The 26340-nt window shown below is 32.9% G+C and overlaps 1 protein-coding gene across 1 annotated transcript; it reads left to right on the top strand.

The window, feature by feature from the left end:
• The first annotated feature begins 2006 nt into the window (after nt 1–2006).
• Nucleotides 2007–26332, top strand: LOC129222619 (uncharacterized). Its single transcript, XM_054857145.1, has 6 exons — nt 2007–2092; nt 2201–2309; nt 10417–10517; nt 21226–21285; nt 24045–24101; nt 25774–26332. Exons 2-6 carry the CDS (start codon nt 2305–2307, stop codon nt 25851–25853), a joined length of 303 nt encoding a protein of 100 aa, XP_054713120.1. The 5' UTR covers nt 2007–2092; nt 2201–2304; the 3' UTR covers nt 25854–26332.
• The last annotated feature ends 8 nt before the right edge of the window (nt 26333–26340 follow it).

Here is a 26340-nt window from a genome sequence, read left to right as displayed (position 1 = left end):
CAGGTGCCCTGCCATTACCCCAAAAGCAAACCAATTCCCACTACTACTCCGCATCCCTGACACAGTCTAGAGAGAAAATGATTCCAAATTCAAGAATTTCAAAGCTTCCAAATCGTATCTCCTTACCTAAAATTGGCCTGACACTGCAACCCCGGTTATAAGTAAACCTTCACCTCCACATAAAAAATTTCTCGTTATGCTACAATGCCCAAAAACATTTCCTGTGTGTCCATTTCCAGGTCTAGCAGGCCCCTTGTGAGCCAGCGTCAGTCTTTGCCTGGCACATGGCGGTCCAAAGAGAAGGATGAGCAAGGCATCCCCCACCGGGCTGGTGTGAAGACATGTCAGCGAGCCCTAAACAGAGCTTTAGCTGCATTAAAATGTATTCTTTTTACTTTTATTCAGTACTAGTGGTACCCACATGGCTTTGCCCATAGTAGAAAATTAAAAGGTCTTTTGGTTCGCCTGTATATTTAAATAATGTATGGTGAATTTCTCGCCAATTCGCTTGCCCATGTTACAGTTCCGCGTTATGATGATTTTGTAATTTACTATTCCACGTTGTGATAATTTGTTCGGAGAATTTTTCTGAAAATTGGAATAGAAAAAGAACAAAATCAAATTTTTGAAAAATCGCTTCGAGGTGCACACCCTCATGCTACAAACTTTGCTAAATTTCATGAAAATCGGCCAAATGGTCTAAGTGCTATGCGAGTCACAGAGATCCAGACAGAGTGACTTTCAGCTTTGCTATTAGTAAAAAGATTTAATATAAAATACTAACACATTCCTGTCTTTTTTAATAAAAGGAAAGATAACATGGTCAGTCTTTTCGGACGGACCTGCCCCTGCTTTCCTACCCTCTGTGCGGCCTTGGTTAGGCCCGGATCTGCATACTCGCAGACCCTGCAGTGTGTGTGGGGAGGGAGGGGCATGCCACTGAAAGTGCCCCCCGGCCCTTAGTGACATAGAAATTTAATAGGCAGTTAGCCGCCGTGCTGATTTTTGGCAGGGGGCCTCAAAATTGATAGATTCGGGCCTGGCCCTGGTCATACTATGTTCTTTCATTGTTCGTATTACAGTACATGTAGGTGTAATTAGTTTTATAATTTTGTATTTGAATAAAATTTCTTTTTTGAAACTACACTTATTTCAGGGTAACAAGAAATTAGTTTACATTTTACTGATGAAAAAAACAACTGACTTCCCTTAATAACAAAGAAGACATACTGCAATCACACCTGTTTAAACGAAATCAAAGAGACCTATTATGATCTAGATGAACTAAAATAAGTAAAATACAGTAAAAATGTGTTTAGTTGAAGTAAAAAGAACTTATCTCAGTACTATGTGTATCACCATTTCAAAACTGGATGTATCTTATCAATGTGATTATTTGTAACTATTCTAGAAATTGGCTCCAACTTTTGAATTTAAACTTGTACATAACCCAAACTATTAACAAAAACTCTCATTTTGCTTCATAAGTAAGCATATTTTTACGTACTACTTGTGCAAATGTATTCAACGTAGGGAAACAAACATGTTCAAATCAAACAGATATTGCAATAGGCAGTTTAAATTCAAAATTCTCTAAGTATTATTCAATTGTCGTTGTGAGAAAATTATTTGAAAATCTTTGATCCTCATTAGATTCATTCTCATCGGATGACTATCAAATCGTAATTTTTTTTTAAACATCATGCGTTTTATTCAAAACAAATACAATATGCATGTGGAACATAAAAAGCATTTCTTAAACGGCAACATTTTTAATCCTTTTTTCCTTTAAATTTGTTTCGCTTTTGGCCTCATACTAGTGTGCCCGCCCCTGCCCTTTCTCCCCGCAATGCGAGATTTGCGGATACGTAGATCTCAGCCTGATTGGGAAGTTTCCAATGTTTTGCCTTGATGACTTGAGCATTGTATTCATGCGCATCGGATCAAATGCCAATTTTTTAATACAGACTTTTTTCTAGATCAGTGTAGGAGCCACGAAGAAAGGATATTAACTGTTTCTTGTTACCTGCAACTGTCAGACATGTTTTATTTGTTGTTGTGGTTTTAGTTTTGACAGAAATGCTAAAATCAAGTGAATATTATTGCATTTTTTAAAAATTTGTACTAAAAACAGTTTTATATTTGTTTTATGATTGTTTGTATGCATCAGTATTATATCATGTCCTTTTCTTTTATTCAGATTAAATTTTGAAAATCTGCTGATGAATTTGACAAAGTAAACTCTGCTACTATAGCTAGACTCCGGGAATTTTCTGTGCTTTTGTTATTAGTTTGTAGGAAAAAATGAGGTAATTTTATATTTAGTTTTAATTTTTAGTTTCAAGTGTCTGAATCTGTGTTTTTGGTTAGTGTTGCTGTGCATTTTTCTCTGAAATGTAATGTGATTTAGTAGCATTGTTCGTAGTTTGTAAAATTATTAGCAGGGCCTGATTAACCAAAAGGCTCGGGAAGCTTAAGCTTCCCCTTAGACTTTTTAAGGGCTCAAATATGACTGTAAAACTGTTTAAAAATTACAGTTTATGCTTTCAACCGCGTTTTTTAAAGATATTGCAAATATTAGAACTTGCTAAAAAATGTTTGAAAGAGTTAAATATAATAAGAGAAATATATTTTATAAAGTGTACCCATAAGCTAGATTTTCAAATGTGGGATTTGATTCAATTCTGTTACAATGTACTTCTATGGCATTTAATTTCCTTTATGAAGTATTAAGTATGATTCAACATGTTACTACCCATATTTCCTGAGAATTCAAGCGCAACATATGTAATATACAAATTTCTGTCAGTCAGTAAGGTGGAATTGACTTAAATACTGAATTTTACAGCCTTTTTAGCGTTGGTTAGTGTTGTATCAATGTGCATAGAATGTTTGAAAAATTTCCCCAAACAAAAAGTGGAAGGGGGGGGGGGAATGAGACCAAGTTTCCTCTAATCTCAGAATTCAATCGGGCCCTGGTTGTTAGTCATACTTTTTCAATTCATGTATACTTGATTAGTGCAAATTATGTATATTAGCACTTCTATGATATTCTAATTCATATTTTTGCTTATTTCCCATAAATCTTATTTATTATAAATGTTACTGAATTGATTCCAAATGAAGTATTTATTGAAAGAATAAACTTTTCTTTTCCATGAATGATTTGTAAAAAATTAAAAACTTTTAATGTATATCTCACATCTTTGCATTTAATTTTCATAAGCTGAATTATAAATACATCGCCATGTTGAGTTCAACTGCACATTTTAGAAAAATTGAGTTAAGGGCAATTTCATTGTGACAGGTGTGACATTCAGACACTATTTTTACTAGTTAAACAAATATTTTGAGCACTAAACCAGTTAACAAATACTAACGAAGTATTTTAATCATGTTTATCTATGCATTTGTTTGAATAATTGAGTTGAAGCAAAACTGCAGGACTTTTCAATTTTTTTAATGAAATTTTTAAAATCTTGTGACGGGCGTGAAGTTTGTGAGACATGAATTTTACTTGCACTCATATTTCTAGAAATTCCTGTGAATATTTTAAAGTTTCATGACTATAGCAGTTTTTTCTAATAAAAGACATTCAAATGAAACTTAATACTTGCTATTTATGATGAATTTAAAATGTTTTTACTAAACACTATTTTCATTCGTGTTGTGACGGGTGACACTGTGCAAATCCGCTACTTGGATAAGCTATTTATAAAAAAATAGTGATTAGTACAGATGACATACTTGACAATGATGAATACAAATTACATTTCATGAGTAGAAAAAGCTAGTATTGGGTGTACATTTAGTTTAGCACTTCTTTAATGGCCGCTAACGAAAATAGGTCAAGTGTAGCTTTTTTTTTTTTTTGTAATTACAATGTTTTTTTTATAAATATCATCTTTTACAGGGAAAAATCAACAGGGTCATCCATTAGTTGCATATCTTCACTTATTTATTTCTTTTTAAAGTTAGTAAGTAAAACAGTAACATAATACTTATAATGTAATGCTTTGTACTACACTGCCTTGAGTGGTTAGTGAAAAGAAAAATTAAAGTTATATCAGGTGTTAATATAATCTCACTGAGAGTAAGATATAGCATTTGAGTTGCAATGATAGCTATATTTTAATGTAAAGTTTGCAGTCTGTTCAGCTTAAACATTATCAGAGCTGCTTTCCCAAAAGTTGTCACTTCTCTGAACTTCATTTCTTCATTAATTCTTTCAAATGATATTTACTCCTTACTAAAGTGCTTGCTTCAATATACAGATCAATTCTTGTCATCTTCACTGCACAGTTAAATAAATGAAAAGCAGCTTGATTTGACTTAGCCCAATTTGACAATGTTGACTGCATTTAGCCCCCCCCCCACGAATACAACTACTGTTGCATTCTATACAAAATGGTAAAAATATTCTAATCTCATGTCAGTTGAAAATCCCTTGTCTTAGAAAAAAAAAGCACTAGTTCAATTGATCATTTTTGATTGAACTCTACAGTAGGGTGGGCCGAAAAAACTTTTTTTGAAAATCTGTTTTTGGATAGTGCGGAAAAGTTGCTATATGGACCCGTTATTACCCATAAAAAATGTCGCTAAATTTGTTTAATATTTAGCCGGCGCTATTTGACCTTAAAAAACTGAAAAAAAGGGCAAAAATGCACTTTAAAAAAAAAAAGGGGGGGGGGGGGTCAAAAATAAAAGTTTGAAGCTATTTTCTGCAAACATTAGAAGTATCTGTCAGTGAATTAGTTGAAATCCTCAAAGACTTTCATACATTTCGTAGAATATTTAGCTACACTCCTTTAAGACTGAAACATTGGAAAAATGAAAATAAATAAATAAATAAATAAATAAAAGTAGTTTCGAAATAAGTAAGTACTGAAATGTTACGCAATACGTTACTTAGAAAAACAGTGAAAATTCAATAAATTTTATGCGACGTTTGTACGCCAATTTTAAAAAATGCACACACTCAAATAAAAAATAGTTACATAAGATGCTAATTTTTTAATCTTCGGTTCTAATTGTTTCTCCTGGATAATAAACGGCGCTCAACTACTTCTATTATTCCTAAGATTATTTTATAACTATTTTATATATATTTGAGAAATAGAGCCCTTGAGTATTAAAAAAATGTGAATCCTCTGAAGTCCTTTAATCTGATTACTGAATTGAACGCAAGTATTCTTCTTTTTCTCAAGCCATTTCTTCCTCTCAAACCCCCCGACAAGAAATGCTGTAATTCTACACCTCCACAGCTGGGAATTAAGCAGTTAAAGGGGTCCTCTCTTGTGTCCAATGTCCACAATGAGTTGCCAATGAGGCATCTTATACTGGAATTGGACGGTTGCACAAAGTGGCCACATTCATATTCTGGAGCTATCGAACAACTTCTTAGAGATTGAAAAAAATCCGGTGGTCAAATTTGATAAAATTGACTGCAATCTTCTGGTTTTGGACATGGAAGATATAAAAAATTTAAATACTGAACAACAATATTTGTATAGAATCTGTCTTGCCGTAAAAGATGGTAGTTGTCCTTCAAGCGTGGCCAAGGCAAACTCAGTCAGTCATGCACGATGGCTAACAACTGCAAACCGTTTGTTACGCTTGTATATAAGCACTCCAACTCCATCAGAAAATCTTACAATGCTTGTAACGTATGTAATTTTAGTTTATGCTCCAATGTGGTTTGAAATAAAAATGAAACCGAACTGCCTGTACGGCGCCCAACATTTTTGGAAAATGATTTCTCTTGCAAGGCAGTTTCCGGACAACGTTAAGGAGAGAATTTTCAAAGTTCTCTCAAATAATGCATATTTCGCTCATCCTGAACAGTTACTGTTGACAATGTTGTTTGACTCAAAAAAATACATTCGGGAATTATCTGTTAGGCGCATTCTGAACTCTAGAAATAAGAAGACGAAGAGTTCGGATGGTATATGATTTTTTGAGCGTCCTAAACTCAATTTTGAAGCCGTTGATTATGTTGATTTAGTTGATTGGGCAAACTGTGTTGTAAAAGAGACACCACTTACAATGCATCTAAAAGACCAAGACTTAAAAGAAATGTACGAAGAATAGCTAACAGAGTTAACTTTCGAGAAATTTCTCTGTCACGCGCAAGCTGTGGAACGTTGAGTGAAACTAATAACCGAAGCTGCAATAAAAGTTCGTGTTGAAGCTGCGCGAGATGGATACATTCGTGCCAAACTTCAAGCTAGGAAAGAACTTCCATCATTTGCTAACAAGGGATAATATTATTCCAAAAAATAATATTCATTACGCATGAGGTATTATAAATCAAAGTTGGAGATTTCTTTTTTAAAATTTTATTATCTATAAATGTAATTCTAGAAAATGTATGATACTATTGCGTGATAATAATTACTATGATTAATAGTGCTATTTAATTAATTAGTCTATGATTTAATTTTGAAAAATAGTTTTCACATTGTTTTTTAAAAGAAACTCAATGTTTTTTCATTTTTCTCCAAATTTTGATGTCAGAAAGGAGCGGTTAAATGTTCATTAAAATCAATGAAACATTTTATGGGCTCGAACTGGGTCATTATATAACATTTTCGGTGCATTCCAGCAAAATGTTTGGAATTTAGTTTTTTTTTTTAAATTTCGACAAAAATTCATTCTTCTCTTTTTTTTCGGTTTTTCAGTGTCAAATAGCGCCGGCTAGATATTTTTGAATATCCAAGAAATTTTTTGTGAGTGCTAACTAGCTCACTACACAACTTTTACGCGCTATCCAAAAATTGATTTCGAAAAAAAAATTTTTTTGGCTTATTTCGGCCCACCCTACTCTACAGCAATCAGAACATTTTTTCACTTTTCATAGCTAAGACAATTCCATTTTCAGATCAGTTATGCTAGCATTTTAAAATGTCCCATAGAGCATATTTGTCATAATGCAGTAATTTACTTCCATAAGGGAGCAAACAGTATTATCTTTTAACCATGCACAGCTTGTAAATGCGATAACTGGTTAATGAGAAATAATTTAAATTGCATCCTGAGAACCCGTGCCATAATTTTGGGCAATGTTTAGGGGGAGGTGGGGTACGTTGGACCAGTCTCAATTATTTTAATACTATTAATATTTTTTATTTTTATTTTATAACCAACAAATAGCACCTATGGTCCTACAAATCCTATAATGAAATCACATGGCACAGTTATATTGAACATGCATTTTATGTTATTCCAGAAAGTGTTATTTCAGTCCTGAGTAATTTTCAGAAAACTGTAACTTTATTCTTTTAACTGTATTCTTTTTTATGGTTTTCATCAATATTGCGAGAAAAAATTGAACTCTTTTCTTAAAGTTCCTTTAGTTCAATATATTTGGCAATTTTTTCATTTTTTATCAAAAAGAAAAAAAATATGACATCAGTATTTCAGACCAAGAAGGTGGGGTAGGTTGGTCCCTTTCTTTGTGGGGCACGTTGGACCCAACCAACCTACCCCACATAATTTAAAAAACTTTTTTTTTCTCTTAAATCTCAATAATTATAACAATATTCTATGATTTTTCTTTTGATTTTTTAAAAATAATTTTGTACTAATAGTGAATATTTATTGCTGTTTCTAAGTAAAGATGATTTATCAAAAAATCAATTTAATATGTTATATTGATCTTCAAACTTAATATTTTTCACTCTACACACAACTGAGAATAAGGTAGTTAAGAAGTTTAATAGTATTTATCACTAAAATTGTAACAAATGTTGTTTGAGTTATGCGGACCAACGTATCCCACCCATGGGGCATGTTGGTCCACTTTACGAGGTTCTGTTAAAAAAGTAATATAAAAAAAGTTTATCAATTCAACACTTCCAAAAAAATCTGTGGGGTTGAAAAGCGTTTAGTAAAACCTATTGTAGAAAATCGAACTGTTAATTAAATTTTTTGATGAGAAAAAAATGATAAGTAAAAAAGCGGACCAACGTGCCCCACCTCTCCTTACTTGTTGTATAATACCAGTGTCTCCAATATTACTTTTTATCTAAAGAAAAAAATTTGACTGAGGCGTTTTCACAAAGCAAAGTAGTTATGGAAATGTGCAACTGATTATTTACTTCCTTTAAAGCTATTTTACTCCTTTGAAATGTTTCCAAGAGTTAAATAAAAGTAATTCACTTAATAACCAAAATATTATTGAAACACAAATAAATCAAATCTGTCATGTCATAAGATTTTCAGATATTTTTTTTAAAAACTACAATGCTAATTTGTTAGGATATAAAATGTTTAATCTTCTGTTTCATTTAGAAAGTTTTTAAAAGCTCTTTTGAATGCTGTTACACCTGTGCCAATGATTTTGTCAAACCTGTCTGAAACGTTTGTCATGCCCGTCAAACCAAATTTTCCCAGAGAATAAATATTTGATCAAGTTTAAACATTGTACTCCTATTCAGACCTGCAAACATTACAACTTTGGAAAGTTTCATGTTTTTCCACAGAAGAATGCATTTGCTATGGTAACTTAAGCATCTTTTTTGTGACGGGTGTGACAACGAGACCTTATAACTTTATTTATACGAAAAATCCTGTTAAATATTTTGTTATGAAAAATCAAGTATTCCAAAGGGTAGACAAATGTCACAAATAATAATATATACACACACATACAACATTCTCCTGTTTTAAACAGCAATCCTGGGTGAATGAAAATACTATGTTTTTTCCTAAACACAAGATTTTTATATTATGTTAACTTTAGGCTCAAAAAAAAAAAAAAAATAATAATAATAATAAAGTAACTTTTTGGAAATTTTTCTTTATAATTTCATAAACCTCATGTTATTAGCTTTAATTTGATGTATTACTTGTTGCAATAAAACAATTTTTAAATTTCAATCCTCATGTCCATTTTTTTGTGGAATTGCCCTTAACAAGTAATTTTGTTATTTATTCTATTTAAAAACTAAGTTTTATAGTCCTTAGATTTAAATTCAAAGTTAAGGATAAAATAAACACAGTACAACGTTTTGTGAATTTCACAGTTTGAATTCAGTTGCAAATACTACTTCTGCACTTTGCTCTGTGGAATACATAGCTTGTTACATGTTTATCAAAGGTATCTCGAAATAAGTTTATGGAGATGGTACAATTTGGAAGACTATGGATTAAGCTCTTTGCATTATGTCTCTTTTGTTAATATTTTTTCTCTCACGAGATGAGGATTTTTAACAAGTAGCAAGTATTTTTGTAAAGCTACAAACAGGGTTCAAAATAAGTGTTTGCCAGCCAAACTTTCCAACTAAAAATTTTAGCTTTACGACCATGATTTGACATTGATTTGTCATTTTTGGCCCCAAAATTTTTATGGAAAAATAATAATCTGGCGATTGAAGTTTTATGCAATGCCAATAGTTTTAGTGTAGCTTTATGTATTATGCTGAAAACTTCGCTTAAACTGTGGAAATTATTTTACAATTATGCCTAAGCAGAACATTTTGACAACTTAAGCAGAAAAACTAGTGCTTTACTTGCATCTTCATTTTGAACCGTGCCCCCCAAAAATGCCTCATAGCCAGAGCTATGGTAGAAATGTAAGCAAATGCAGAGTTTAGTTACAGCATCTCAAAAATTTCCTTATTCAACAAATTTTGTCTGATGATTCTGTAAAATTATCATCATTTGACGAAATTTGGAGTTTCATTCAGCAAATTGAGAATTTCTGCCCTCCCAAAAATTTAAGTTCAGGGCACCCTTGGTTACAGCATCCCAGCAGTCTCGCCCTTGTTTTTGACTCATTAGTCTGGAACAGCTATAAGCTGCAGACAAATAACCTTATATATGAGCTGAATAGGTAAAATGCGTTGCAAAGAACCATGCGTTTAATTGATTATTTTTAATTAATAACTTTTTTTGCTGAGCCATTTGAAAAATCACTGTTAAAAGTTTTCTTATGTAAAAATAAAGTTAGGCAACTGCTTTCTTTTCTTCATTTTGTAAGTTTTATCGATTTAACATTTGTATAGTTGCCTATTTTTTTATTTAGATTTTTGATTGATCTTGATGCAAGTAATAAGTAGCAGAAACTGGGTAATCTTTTATTATAATATTGAAAACTTGTTTAAAAATCTAAGCCTTAAAACTTGAAAATTTATAATCAATGCTCTGCATTCTACTGAAACAAAATTGAAACTATTCAAAGAAAAAAGAAAAACCGTGCAATTTTAACTTGGCATTTTTACCACTGAGCATCATATTCTCATCATCAGTTAAAAGTAAAGAGTTATGCGTTGCAAATCCTATTTATAAAAGAAGGAAAAGTTTCTTTTTTTCCTATGTTGTATAAGTAAATATATTTTCATAGATTTTTTTACATGATTTTTGTTAAAAATCTATATCTTATCATATTATTAAACTTTTTTTATTTTTAAATAGTTCGAAACCTCCATTTCATTATGTGAATGGAAGAAGGCAATACATGCAGAGAACTACTCCAGAATCACCACATCTTGAAGTTATCAAATATATTCATGATTGTAAGACATTTTGATTATCTTTTATGTCCTTTTTAAGAAAAAAAAAATGTATAAATAGATGAATAAAACATGCGTACAAGACCTTCCATCTCAGGACGGATTTCCATCTTGGACAAAATTTCCGAGAGGAGGTCGGGACCGAAAGAAATTCGATGACTTTCTTTCAGTTTTAACTTAAAAAGGAAAAATTGAGTGTTTGAAAAATATGCTTTAATATTACTGGACCGTTCCATAACCACAAATTTACATCGACATTCTCTCAATTTTTCGCCATGGGCTTGTTTTGTTTGCAATGTGCTTTTGGAGGATTGGCTTTTATACCCGCGCTGTTTGCCTTTTTTTAGTTATAGCTCTGTTATTTCCAATTCACTGCATTGCAGACCGCGGAATTGCTTGCTATTCTCTCTGAATTTTCAAAATAATCATTTGTAATTGAAAATTTAGCCTTCTTTCTTGCTATTTTCGATCATCCTTTCGGTTTTTTGTTTCATTTGCGGGGTTTTTTTTCTTTTGCAAACTTTACACACATAAATGAAAATTATGTGTGCTCTTAAACTAGCTTAGAGTTAAATCTGAATCACCGATTGAGAGTGATTGCTGACGAGATGAAATGTTTACGCCACAGCAAAAGGCATCCACATACCAAAAAATTTCTCCATGCTGAAGTATTGAATTGCTATTTTGGCTATTTTTTAGTGAGTTAAGAGTTAGGGAATCAGGGTTCTTTCTTGAAACATTTCCGAAATTGAAGTCTTAAAACTTTAGGTTGTCTTTGGCGATGTGGCGAGGGGAGTTGCTCTTTCAATAGAAAAATTAATCTTAAACACAAACTTACACTGCCTTTAGTAAACACAATGAGAGGGGGAGGGGGGTATTCCGCCTCCCAGCCCGAAATATTTCCGTTTCTGAAATTTTAAGAGTTCTGTTTTGGGTTATCTTTGGATGACTTAAGGGGGAACGGTATAGGAAACTTCTTTCAAAAAGTTTCATAAATTAAAGTATTAAAACTCTTAGACGGTCATAAGTCATGTTTATAGGTAAAGGGGGTACTATTCCAAGAAAAAAAAATAGAAAACATTAAAAATTCAAATTTGGGTAGACTTTCCGATCAGAACTGATTTATGTTGCAGAAGTGAAAATCTTATGTCCGAAGCGATTTTATTGCTGCAATAAAAATCCAACATTGTCTAAAATTGTATTTTTGGAACTTCAATTTCGAAATATTGCCGAAGGAGGGTTCCTAAACTCCATTCTTCAATAATGCATTCAAAAAGCGTATGAACGTTATGAAAGAGGGAGTACAATTTCATTTTCAAAGCTTCAATTTCGGGGAGAGCCCAGAGCGCCCCCCCCCCTTTTCTCTAATATTTTTGAAGGTCGCCCAATATTGTGATTTTGGGACTATCAGTATGAAATAATTGATGTAAGAGTCCCTGAACCCCTCCTTTCCCTGAACTTTATGCAAATGGTCTACCATGACTTTTTTTGAACTTCAATTTAAAAAAAATTCTAGGCGAGAGCCACCAACTCCCCCCCCCCTTATTATTGGCGAGTTTTAGGTTTTTTGGAATTACGATATCAAAACGCTTAAATATTACAATTTAAAGACTTAAAAACCTTTCGACGGTCGCCAAATACTCTAAAGATCATGCAATTTAACATTAACGGAATTTCAACAAGTGCAACGAGGACTAAACTTGATCAGGCACTTGAAATTGCAGTGGATGAGGGAGTTCAAATTATAGCCCTGCAGAAAACTAAGCTGAAGACTTGCACTTCCCTCAAAATCAAGGGTTACAACATATATAGGGTAGATAGACAGAGCAGGAGTGGCGGAGGACTGGCTTTTCTTCTCAGACACATCAAATATCGGAGTATAGATATAAATCGAGATTTAATTGATGGATCCAGTCTCAAGATTCAAGGTATAAGGATTTTCTGGAGAGGAAGACCACTTAATATCTTCAATATGTACCATCCCCCTGACCTTAATAATCTTCCAATGGATTTACAAGACTTACTTAATGTAGGTACTATCTGTCTAGGAGATCTTAATGCCAAACACCCTTTATGGAGCTGCTCCTTAGCAAATACAAAAGGAAATCAATTACTTGACATGACAGAGGCTTTACTATTCTTAACGATGGCACTCCCACTCATTCTTCATATAGTTATAACACGAAAGAAGCTCTTGACATTTCAATTGTCAACACAGATATCAGTCCTGGATGTAAATGGACAGTCTTGAACAACTTGGGGAGTGACCATCTTCCAGTATTAATTGAACTAAAAAAGAGACAACTAGTGACCACCAGTAGAGAAAAACAATGGATTTTTAAACAAGCAGACTGGCAATTATTTGCAGAGTCTGTTGACAATGAGTTAAAGAAGAATCCTCTCAGAGACAGTGTAGAATGGAACTGGTGCTCATTTAATCAACGATATTAAAAGCAGCCAGGAAATATATACCACGGGGTCAATTGAGGAGGAAAAAAACCCTAGTTAACTAGCAAATCACCCTTACTACATCCTCTATTGGAGGAACGTAAAAGAGTCCTTGAATCTAAGGGCTCGGACAACGGTAATCTCACAAAAACTGAATTGAATAAAATCAACGCAAAAATTAGAAGACTATATGCTCAAATTAAACGTGACAAATGGAACGAATTGTGCTCGGGACTCGACTCAAGAACAGATAATGGGAAACTATGGAAACTGGTTAAAAATATTAGCAAAGAACAACCATAGGTAGAGCAGAGTAACACAATCCAGAGTGACAGTGGCGAAATGGCCGAGAACGATGAACAAGCGACCAACCTGTTAGGTTTACATTACCAGCGAATAAATAAATTGAACTTGACTGACAAAGACATAAAAGTCAAAATCAAGGCAAGTGGTAGTGTACATGGCTGCTGCAGCAATAACCATAGTCAAAACAGCATTTTCAGTAAAGATTTTGGCATGAGTGAACTCAAGGCTGCAGTTAGAGAAACTAGCCTGAATAATCACCTGGACCTGACGGCATTCATGGTCAAATGTTAGATCATCTTAGTAAATTTGGAAGGCAAAAGTTCCTGGATATTATTAATTGTTCCTGGAATAAGGGACATCTTCCTAGGGACTGGAGGAGAGCGACAGTCATACCTATTAAGAAACCTGGCAAAACCGACAGCTCCCCAGAGAGCTATCGACCTATAGCCCTAACCAGTATTGCATTCGAAATCATGGAGAAAATGGTTCTGAGAAGACTCACTTTTCACCTACATTCGCACAATCTTTTCCCAGAGGAGCAGTACTGCTTCAGAGAGGGACATTGCACTACTGACTAATTACTTGAATTCTGTCAGGGTATTAGAGATGCCCAAAACAGGAAACCGACTAATCATACAATCACGGTCTTCCTGGACTTGTCAAAAGCTTTTGTCAAAGTCTGGAATAATTTACTAATTATAAAACTATCTAAAAAATTTGGAATTGGTGGTAAAGCTCTTCCCTGGATATACGATTTTTTGAGAAATAGATTTATCAAAGTAAAGTATAACAATTCCCTCTCCAGGAGTTTAAGGATCTCTCAAGGGCCAGTGCTGAGCCCAACTCTGTTCTCACTTTACTTATCAGACATTGAAAGAATTATTAAAGAAAAATGTGAAGTTGGCACTCTTTCGCGGACGACATTGTCCTCTGGAAGTCTAACTTTGACTTGAAGAGCTTGGAGAGTGTCATTAACCAAGTCTTAGTAGACATTCAGAATTTCTCTGATGATCACAAACTGTGTTTTAATCCAACTAAATCTGTGGTAGCCTTCTTGACTACTAACAGAAAGATCTATAATTACCATCCCAATATCTTACTGAATGGTCAATTGCTGAATGTGGATAAACATCCAAAATATTTGGAATTTGTGTTGGTCCCTGAAATACTGGGAAACAATCATATTGATCATCTTGTACTTAAGGCTAGAAAGAGACTAAACATCTTGAGGGACATCTCTGGGCGTGATTGGGGGTCTGATGCTGGAACAATCAGAAACACGTATATCTCACTAATAAGACCTATCTTAGAGTATGACATCCCAATTTATTGCTCTGCCTCTGCTACAAATCTTCAAAAACTCAAAAAGTCCAGCTCAGCGCTGCCCGGATTCAGGGCCGCACCAAGCCTGATCGGCGCCGTCGTGCAAATGTCTTATGAGCGCCTTTATGCTCTGGCGTTCAAGGAAAATATATTCAACACCTGGAAAGAGGTTTTGTAAACAAATATATAATGGAAAAAAATACGTTTGGCATTTAATTTATTTAAAAAATGTGTGAATATTTAATTTTGAAATATGGTGTACGTTTTTACTTCATGCCTCGAAATTATTTAGAGTTCAGCAGCTCCTTTGATATGCTAATAATGCATTTTGGAAAAAAGGAAATGTTTGAAATATCAAAGTTCACGCCACTGTGAGTATCTATCTAATCTCTAAGTGATAGCTAATTAATAAAACAGTTATGCCTGTCAAAACAAGACAACAGGAGCAGTGGCATAACTACAAAATAGTTTTAGAGGGGCACGTCGAAAAAAAATTCTCCTTTAAATTTTTTGAAATTTGTAGCATTAAAAACGCAATTTTAGACGGTCTTTGGTGGTGTTGCGGGGAAAAACAGTACAAGGGGCTTTGACGTTAGAATAAGAGATGGAACTCTGGGCTTCTACTCGACTTTTTTTTTTGTAAAACAGACAGAAATCAATTCCTTCTCTCCCCACCAATTTTTTTGAAATTGAACTTCCAAAAACGCAATTGTCGACAACTGCAAAGATGTTTACGGGAAGGAGATTTTGGAGCTCCCCCTTGGGAAAAATTTCAAAATTAAAACCCAAAAAACTTGAGCAATATTCTATGACATCAGGAAAAGAAGTTCAGAGGCTATTTCACTTAAATTTTACGTAAGTCATGTTTTAAAAACCTAAATCATGTTTTAAAAACCTAAACTTTAATGATATTAAGGGAAGGCGGTTCGGAGGCCCTTGCCCGAATGTTTTCTGAAATTGAAGTCTTAAAAACGCGGTTGCAAGACCATATTTGGTAACATTAGGGCCGGCAATCTTTCGACATTAAAGCTCCAAAAACGCAATTTTAGGTGATTTTCGAATGCAGTTTCAAACGATGTTGTTTGGTATTCGAGGACTTTCCCTGGAACTTTTGCGAAATTGCAGATCTGGAAACGAAATTTGAGATGCTCTGTAATGCTGGAGTAGCATTTTGAAGACAATCTTACTTTCAGACGAACTAGAAAAAGAAGAATAATAAAGAAATAAGAAAAGAAATAGGACGGTGGTCGGAGTAGCTGAACAGTTAGCTATAACTACTGAAAATTTTTAATTCAAAGATTTCTTTTTGAAAGAAACTTAAGTTTTTCTTATGGAAATCACTTTGTTTTCCTAAGACGCATTTTCTTCCCAGGGTTCGTACAGGTCATGGAAATCCTGGAAACTCATGGGAAAAAAAATAAGCGAATTTTAGACCTGGAAAAGTCATGGAAAATTGAAATTTTCATTGAAAGTCATTTAAATTTATTTCAAGTCATGGAAAAATGCCCTGGACAAAGAGAAAGTAACAGTAACTAAAGGAGCATTAGAAATCTTGAGTGATTTAACAGTATAGCACATAAAAGCTATTAAAAGCGGAAAACTGAACAATCCCAAAATCAAATCTGTATTTTGAAATCTCATTGCATCCATTTGTGTCGCAGCCGCTTGCCCTTTTTTCGATGTGATTTTTCTGCTTGGACATCACTTATTTTGAATTTACTGTTATTTTCGACACTTCTTATGTTTCATATTCTGTAGTAGCGAAATTTCACGTTCTTAATTTTGCCATGCCCACTCAAAAAAAAAAAAAAAAAAAGAAAAAGCAATTCAATTGCATCCAAGTTCGATTTCATCACTCGTAAGAACTTTGTCATTAAACTTATCAGAGTTTATCTTAATTTGTTGAAGGTTTTAGAAAATAAAAATCTTTAGTCAGGCAATAGAATACAGAAAAAGAGAAATTCTAATACTTAAAAACAGTAGTGCCCAACATATGGCTCGCAAAACTAATCCATGTGACTCACTGCTACGTTCAATGTCAGGAATCAAACATGTTCTAAAATTTCTTCACCTATTAATTTATATGCATTTGAAAAAGTGCAAATAACTAAACAAAACAAGTATACTTTTGAATCAGAAAATTGATTCATTACTAAATGGTTTTCAAAAAAGATCTGATTTAGAAACATAAAAAACTAAACTATGTGGCTTTACTTTAAAGAATCAAAATACTGTCAAGTAACGTGGATGATTAAAAGCACTGTTGACACTAAAAGGCAACTTTTGAAGCAAATTTATTGAAACTTAGTGATGACTCGTTCAACCTTTGTCCCATTCAATATCATTCTGTCTATTTATAAATAAAATATCAGACATTTAAGCATCATCATATTTGTTTCACTGCATTTTTACTTTACTTAAATTTATATGATGAAGACAATTAAGAATAGTTTAGTTTTTTAAGTGTGCACTTATTATTTTTCCAATTACCGGTAAGTGCTTCAATGCGGCTGTGGCATCCATGTAGACGTTTTGCTAATGCTCATTTCCAAAAATTATCAAGTTTTGAGATTAAATATTGCTATTCTCTTCGAGTAACGAGGTCATGGGAATTTTCATTGAAGTCATGAAAAAGTCTTGGAAAAGTCATGGAATTTTTCCATCCAAATAGAGTATGAACCCTGTCTTTCTCTTCAATAATAAAGAATATTTTTGAAAAGCATTCAACTCAGCATTCTGGAGGTGCATAAATTACAATACAACATATTCACTGCAAGAACCAAAATGGGAAATAGCAAATTTCTAGCGATTCGTATGCTCAACCTTGTGAAATTATAGATATACCGAAACAGCATTCACGGCTCCACAAATGAAGAAAAATGCTCATGTATGCATAAATTAGCATCATGTGTTTTCATTGTAAAAGATTGCACTTTTGAATAGCATGTTTGGACACAACAAAGCAATATTTTTCCTTTTAGAAAGGCAGCGAGGACGATTGCTTATTTTAATGAGCAGTATAATTTCATCATCACTATTAGATGTAATGAAAAGTTCAATATTTTATTTTTTTGGTTGGAGATATTTTTCCATTCATTTGGAGCATTTTTGATTGGTAGAACTCTGTGCCTTTTTAACTGTGGGGCCGTCGTGCGCTGAACGACCTTGCACATAGAGACGGCGCGGCGCTGCCCGGATTATTACCGGGCTGAAAAACACTTGTCCTAGTGTTATTGTGCTTTATGAGGCAAACCTTCAGCCGCTAAGTCTTAGGAGACGAGCATACCTAACAAAATATTGCAACAAGCTCAGAGCTCTTGGTACACAAAATCGTATTTCTATTTACTTCGAAAATTGGCGTAATAATCAAAGGCTCAGAAGGAACAGTCCCTTCAGCCAATTAGCCTCTCTTAATATATTCGATAATACCGTGGAATCACATCATCTGATACAATGTCTAGACCCAGTGGATGATTTTGACGGCGTCTTTTTTCATCATGACTTACCGGTTCAAGTGAATAAACAAACAGATCTTAAGACAAGTAGCTCTAGAGAGAATTGGAGAAATTCGAATTGACGCTATTCGAGTCTACACAGATGGCAGTAGAGACGATAATAACCACTCTGGTAGTGGAATTTACATCAAATCGCAAAACTTTGACTTGAGGATTCAGAGGAGAAACCCTAATTACTGCTCTGTGCTCGTAGTGAGCTAATAGCTATTGATGAAGCCCTAGACTCTCTAAAGCTTCTCCCTCACGGAACCGAAATTTGGATTCTATCTGATAGCAGAAGTGCAATACAGCACCTGACCATATGGGAAAGTGTGAGAAATAGTGTAGGAGTTTCAATACTCAACAAACTAAAACAACTTTCCGTCTCTCATCAAATTCACATGCAGTGGATCCCTTCCCATGTAGAAATAGAGGATAATGAGATCGCGGATACCTTGGCGAAAGCTGGTACTACTGAGGTCTCAGAGCCAACGGCATCACTCACCTTTCAGGAGATCCACTCAATGATTAAACACAGGGATAATATCACTTGGATTGTCCAGCCAGAACACCATTGGTACAGATGTTCACGACCTGGTGGCTCCCTGACCCCTGGGTTTGGCAGACAGGAACAAACAACTCTTGCCCGTTCTCGTAGTGGACATCTTAAAACTTTAAACTTTTCAGAGGGGTCGAAGACCTTTCAGACTTGTTCCAAGTGTTCCGTTGAACAGGCTTCGCCTGACCATATGCTGTCGTGCCTGGGGCTCTCCAGGAGGGATTTGACTGAAGACCCAGTGACGATGTTGGATTTCTTGAGGGTAAACAAACTCATGGACCTGGTCTAGCACTGCTGACCATGGGGGCATGCAACAACAACAACAAAGGCTTAAAATTCAAATCAAACACAGACTCCAAAACTAGCATTTTTAAAATCTACAACATTTATACACATTAATTTTTCCTTAAGCATGCATGTGGAAGGGGGGGCACCCATGGAATAAAACTTGCACCCATGGAATAAAACTTTAAAGAAATGTAAAATTAAGAATGTTTAATACTACCAGATAGAAGTATTAAGCAGTGAAAGCAAATGTGGTTCAAATGGGCAATCAAGTCAAGCCATTAAAATTAAAATGGATTTATTAATGAAGTCTAAAGCTAATTAATATCAAAACATATCAAAACAAAAAAAGTTAGGCACACTCCTCAACGAACAGATCATCTTCTCCCTTCCAAAGTAAGCATACAACTGACTACAATAGGGAGTGGTTTAAATGATGTAATACAAAAAATAAAAGGAAAACAAATCAAATCATTCAAAAAAAAAAAAAAAAAAAAGTAAATAAATAAATAAATCATAAGTTTGGCTTCAACCGTTTTAACAAGTCTTTTTCTTTTTTTAAGTTTTTAAAATCTGGCTTTTTACTTTTAGCTTGAAAAAAAAAAAAGAAAGAACATTTCTATGACTTTGCAAAGAAAAAAAACAAACAAACTTGTAAAAGATGTGTAAAGGAAATATAAGTACAATAGAATACTGATATTTTTCAGTATACAGTAAAACCCCTCCTAACGGACACCCCTCTTATGCGAACAATTTTTAATTCCCCAGTTCCAATGCAAATAACGTTATTAAACCCCTGTCCTGCGGACACCTCTCTATTGCGGACATAAAAATTCGTCCCGTTAGTGTCTGTATTAGAGGGAGTTTACTGTACCACAGAATTGCCTTTTCTACAAATGCTCCTACAACCTGTCCCCATTCAATCTGCAAGACCTCTTTTTTTGCAACCATTAGTGCTAGATGCATATTCTCAATTACAAAAATATGATGCAGAGTTAAGATATAAAAAGTTAGGAGCGAAAAAAAGAAATAGTGGAAAAATAAGCAATCTAACATTTTATATGGTTTACAAATCCCTCACATTACATTTAGGGAAATCTAAGGCATTAAAAAACAATTTGAACCCAAAAAGTTTGACATTAGTAGAGTGGTTAACATAGGTGAAAATTAGCAATTGCCGCTGATGATTAAAGTTGTAGAAGTGACGATTAAAAAATGTGTTGTTGACCACTGCTGTGTGATCACTTGCTGCTAGCAAACTCCAATCCCCTGTTCAGAGCTTTCCGGGTGTATTTCTTTTTCCCACCACTAGAAGAGGAGGTCAGGTGTAATTCAGCTGCAAAATTAGTAAACCCTCATTAGCACTTTGAATCCTGCCACCTGTCTTGCAAGGAGAGATGTAGAGATATTATTTTAAGGGGTAACTTAACCCTTTTATTCCGTCTCTCAAAAACCACTCATTTTTAATGACTTTTTACTATGTGTGTTTTTTTTTTGCATACTTTTAAAGTTAAGTATTTATGCAAAAGTATTTAAAATTTAAATTAAGACTATTCTTATTTATTATTACACCATAACAAGTTATGACTTTCAAATGCTTATCATCATGCTCTATGCCTCTGCTTTCCTTTCCCTAACGTGAATCCCCCATGGTGATGAGTAAAATCAGTAAGAATGAGAACTCATGATGATTATTTAATTGTTTGCGATAAACTTTCCGGGTGTAGCAGTGCCTGTGGCAAAACTTTTCAATAGGTATGTAGTGTAGCTGTTACCAACTTAAGAATGTGCCACATCCAGTAGAAAAGAAAATGAAAGTAAAAATTTTTTAAATTATTTTTAGGAGTAGTTTCATAATTATTTGGGCGACTTGTTGATTTCTTTCGTTGCAGCAATATCCAAGTGTTACTTTTAGTTTTTGCTTATTAAAAAATAATAGGTTTGTTTTTTCTTTTTAAATTTTTTCTCTTCTTCAAATATATTTGCCTATTGTTAGATGTTGATTGTCTATAAGTTCAAAAGGAGAAAATTCTATAGTTGTAATTATTTAGCTGAAATATTCAGGACTAGAACAAATTTCTTCTGTCTGGTTATAAAGAGTTAAATAATAAACCTCTGAAATTTGCTTACTTTTTGGGAATTAAAGGCATTATTGTAGTGTATTACTTTTATATGCTGTTTATTTCTGTAGTATAATTGAATTCATATTGGACACTTTTCAAATCTATCAAGTCTATTTGCCTATGTATATAAAGTATAAATTTATTCTTACTTATAAGGCTTTGTAATTTTATAGCTTGGAAAAATGTTTGCCGAGAAATTGAAGTTACAAGATCTTGTGCAGCTGATGGGAAAGGTATATTGCATTAGTTATGTAAATTTTTACTTTGAACTGCATTTTGGTTTTATTAAAGATTGTGCAAGTTTATTGCAAAAAGCAGTTTGCAGATTGCATGAAAGTCATTTACTAAGATTGTCTCTTTCTTTCTCTTTCAGTAATTTAAATTTTCATTAAAAAGAAAAAATCTGTCCACACACAATCTAGGTAATTAAGTATTAGAGGTACCGGAACATATAATATCATCTTTTCAAACAAATAAGGTTTTAATAAAATTTTATTTTTAATTAATGAAATAATTTCCTTCATCATCAACACTCTTTTGCTATCTATTGTGTAAATGCTTAACCCTTGATCAACAAAAAACAATTAGTTTTGGATCAAAATATCTAGAGATGGCATCATCAGCCAAAATGTTGAAGTCTTCTGTCACACAGCGACCGGTATAAAGGAAAATCAAATGGTGCAATGTCAGGCCATTTAAATTAATGTCCTGCCATATATGTGGCCATATACCATATATGCCATATGTGAGTGGCACAGTTCTTTGCAATTCATTATTTTTTTGTCATGGTTGTTCTGGGTTTGTTTCAGGGTTGGCTTTTTGCCGGCAGAAACTGGTTTTTGCCCTGCCAGTGGCAGAAACTGGTAGAAACTGGCAAAAACTAGAAAACGTTTTTAATAGCTCTAGTAATTACTTAATGACAGACAATTAAGTAAAATGAAAAATATAACTCCATTTCGTCATTGCAAAAACTTAATATAATAGTTATTTAATAATTAGTGTAAAAATATGTTAAATAACAAGACTGACATTTCCAAAGCAAAGTAAAATTTATCATAGTTGAAATTGCTATGTGTTAGAAATTTTAGCCTTGTAATGTTGTAAACGTAACAAATTTTTCAGTTTGTTGTTTATAATTATTTTGTTTGCATTTAATATAAAGTGTAATATATGTATCAAATATTTAAATAAATAGATTTATTTTATTTCATTAAACTCTAAAATACAAGAACTTGTCATTTTACACTTAATATAACTGAATAAAGCTATTCTCAAAGAGCTTAATTAAGCAGTTACTGATAATCATTTACTCGCCTATATGCTCCATCCAAAGTATTTGGGAGTAAATTTATCATGTAATCAAGAAGAAAGTGCCCGCACTTTACTCACAAATATTAACCCTGATTATGTACCTTATACCATTGCTTTACAAAACAAATCGACCCCTTTTCCCAAAACCTATTTTTCCAATCACGTTGTAACAACTACTCCAAATACCGCATGGTGGTCCAGTTTCAAAAAATGTGCTATAGATGAAAGTTTTGTGAATCTTGCTTGTTCTTTGAGGATAATGCCAGCTAGTTCTGCTGGGATTGAACGAATCTTTTCAAATTTCTCCGTTGTGCACAACAAATTGAGAAATTGGTTAATTTTAGAAACAGCGTCAAAACTTCTATTTTGTTACAGGCTGCTGCAGTGTGAAAACAATGTAAAATTTGATTTTGAATGGTGATAGTGTTGTAAATAAATTGTATTTGGGTTAATATTTAATTATTTTTCTTATACATTTTCTATTGTATGTCAGGAATTGCATTTATGTCACTTTTTGAGTTTCTGCCAGTTTCTGCCATAAATGTGGCAGAAAGGGGTTTTTGCCATGCCGGTTTTAACCGGTTTCTACCAGTAGTTTTTACCGCCTCGGCAGAAACCTGCCAACCCTGGTTTGTTTTAAGCAGTGTGGTCTTGCAAATTGTTCCAGAATCGAGTATTCTCTCTTGATAATTGCTAGGATATGCTTGCCTGACATTGCAGCATCTGAATTCTCTTTATCACAACTGTTGTTTCATTTTCCATGTGACAAAAAACTTCACATCAAAACCAATTGATTTTTATTGATTCACAGTTGAAATTTAATACCAAAGATAGCAAAAGATTGTTGATAATGAGGGTAATTAGATCATTAATTAAATAACAAAACTTTTAAAAGAAATTTTTGTTTGAAAAAACATTACTTTCTGGGCCTTTTAAAGTGGGGCGTCAGTTTTTCTGCAAATGGGATTGTCTACAAGAGTAATTTTCAATAATAATAAAACTGGCTTAACTCCTAAAGAAACAGATGAAAGATTCAAAAGCAGCAGCTTCTTGGTCAAATCTATGGATGAAAGTAATTAGATGAACTAAGGGGTTATATGTCAGTTTTCCGTTGCATGTTGTCCACAAACCCATAATGATTTACTAGCGTTCAGTAAAGAGTTGAATTTTCTGCGAGCTACATTTAAAAAAATTAATTCAAATGAGACCAATGGCACAATGGTATTTCATATCTACATTTGTTTCATTTAGCTAATTTTCTAATAGCAAAGGCAATATCACATTTGATGTTTTATTGTGCCTGCACAATGCACATTGTCTACCTTTTTAATGAGCTATTTGAGAGTTAATATTTATGTAAAAAATAAAATTTTGAAAGTTTGTGTATATTTTTGTTAAATGAAAATTGGAGTTGGTCTTATGTTTTTCCTGAAAAATGCAGTTTCTTTCTGATGTTTTGTTTAAGAAAAAAGATATTTCGGAGAGGCTCTGTAATTTTCTTTTTTTTCTGCATGCTTTTTGCATAATTAATGCTCCCAGTATAATCTTTCCTTAATATATATAGTGAGCACTGAATAATTAATCAGTGGTTAGTTAAATTAGCCAGTTTAAGGAATTAAATCCTCAAAACCAAGAAACTTTAGATTTGTCTGAAATGAATTCAAGTTTTATTGTTTTTTAGCTCCAAGTGTTGCTTATTATTCAAGTAATTTGCCTGATGAACAGTTACCCCGACCAGGTAAGAAAAATCCTGTTTTATTTATGATATGTGAAACACATTAAACAATTTCTTTAAATTCCAAAAGCCTTTTTTCTTCAATTTTAAATTGAACCATTGAGGGGCAACTTAAACAATGGTAGCTGTAGGTAAATCCCAGCACAACCAGGTTTGAGGACTGGGGGCCAATATATAATTTGAGATTTTAGATTGTTATTTACCTTATCATTTTTATGGTGCATTAAAGGCAATAATTCCAATAATTCTGACCTCTAACATACAAAACAAGCATGAGTTTTGTACTTCGTACTTATTTTCCCACAAATGTTAAAATAATATTATTGAAAAAAAAAAAAAAAAAAAAAAAAAAAAACCTGAATGCTTTATTTTTCATAATAATATTAGAAATAAAAAATAGATTTTAGACCCACTATCTCTCACTTGACCCAATGCTTCTATCATAAAAGATTCCCATCTTCGTTTGTTTCAAAAAAAAAAAAAACAAATGCTGTAAAATTTCGGTTATCTGGCACAATTGGAACCAAGGATAATCCTTATAATAAAAAATTCAGGTTGTATGAGTAATAAGATAAACAAATTCGTAAATAAGCAAAATCACCATTTCTTATTATTTAAAAAAAAAAAATTGTTTCATTTCAAAATTAGATTAAACTGTTTACAAGACATTAAAGATCACATTTCTCATCATTTCTCAATAAAGAACTGGTGTACTGTCTTTTGTTTCAAACATAATAAGAATCTGAATGAAGCATGATCATAATAACGCTTTATCTTTAATAGATCAAAATAGAAAGCATACATAAAGTGTACTTGTGATCTTGCTTTGATAATTGAAAATTATATACCTGAACATAAACTTTTTTTAAATGATCCAATTTGATCGGGATTATCTAGAGATCTGAATCAACAAGGTTCTAATCTACTGCTTTTAACATTTTTTTATCATTAAAAAAGAGCCATAATGATGCTTAAATAAAAAAGTTCCTTAGCTATTTGAAAATACAGTTGGTTTTTCAATTTAACAATTTTCAAGGGATCATAAAAAAAATTGTTCTTAAGTAGAATGCTTCTAAAACTACAGTGGAGCATCCGGGACCTTGAAAAGTCTGCTTTAAATAGAGAAAGTCATTAAACAGAGAACCAAGTGTGTGTATATATATATATTAGAGTCAGTTAAATAATTTTGAAATGGTGTCCACTTCAAAAAAAAAAAAACTGTTTTGCTGATTTTCTGAAAGTAGCAAATTTTATAGACTCACATGGGAGCTAATAGGTCATTCAACGGCCAAGTGAAATCAATAAGCAATTCATGATTGCTCAAAAATCCCATTTTTGATATGTTTAACTGAGGATATATCTGAGATAAAACCCAGCTTCACGTTTATCTGAATAACTCAAATTTCTTTCAAAATTTTCAATTTTCTTAAATCTCACTGGTAGGGCTACTTAAATTCATTAGAAATTCCCTAGAAAAAAAATTCTTGTTTGTCAGTGTGATCTGTAAACCCAGGCATTTTCCCAGTCCAGACATCAGTGTGGGTATCTAGTAACCCAATACTTTCTAAAATATCCCCTTAAAATTTCATTGTGCCAGCTCCAGACTACTTCATAAGTTTAATTTCCTGTATTAGAATTTGGATGTGTGTGCTCAATTAAATTTTTTTCTTTTAAGATTTCAAGCCTTTTGATTTGGATGGATTTTTAGAACAAAGGTCTTTGACCCTGCAAGCAAATAAGCAAGCAGCTCCATGATGAAACAAGTTAAATTAAAGAAGGCTGATATACCATCTATGTATTGATAGCAATATATTTTTAAAACTTTAAGGAATAATGAATATTTCATCTTTCCTTTTTGATTGTCTTTCCTAAGATTGGAATTTCAATCATTTTAATATTGAATTTGTTTTGTTGTTAAAAATACTATGTACAGGAATTATTTTGTACAGAACATTAGCTACATATGAAGAATTTATATTTGTTTTATAATTTAAATGTAATTTATTTTGATGGCATTTTAAGATCAAGGTTTTTCTTTACAGTTTGAAAGTTCAAATTTAAAACAGTTGCCAGCAATAATATTTAAAAGTACAATTTTTTTTTTGATGCGTTATTTATATTTGCTCTTACACTGTACAAAAGAAGACACCAGGACTTGTATTCTTCCTGAAGGGTAAAATTATATTGTCTATACGTTTGTACTTTTCATTTGAATAAATGTATATTGTGTTCTGTCTAAATC

Source organism: Uloborus diversus, chromosome 5 (genome assembly GCF_026930045.1).
Source record: "Uloborus diversus isolate 005 chromosome 5, Udiv.v.3.1, whole genome shotgun sequence".
Classification (NCBI taxonomy): domain Eukaryota; kingdom Metazoa; phylum Arthropoda; class Arachnida; order Araneae; family Uloboridae; genus Uloborus; species Uloborus diversus.
Note: the sequence above shows the minus strand (reverse complement) of the source record. Positions and strands in the feature narration are given on the sequence as shown.

Excerpts from the sequence above, each read along its gene's own strand:
- LOC129222619 (XM_054857145.1), top strand. Across the intron at positions 21,286-24,044 it reads TTGTGCAGCTGATGGGAAAG|CTCCAAGTGTTGCTTATTAT; the intron begins GTATATTGCATT and ends ATTGTTTTTTAG. Across the intron at positions 24,102-25,773 it reads TGAACAGTTACCCCGACCAG|ATTTCAAGCCTTTTGATTTG; the intron begins GTAAGAAAAATC and ends TTTTCTTTTAAG.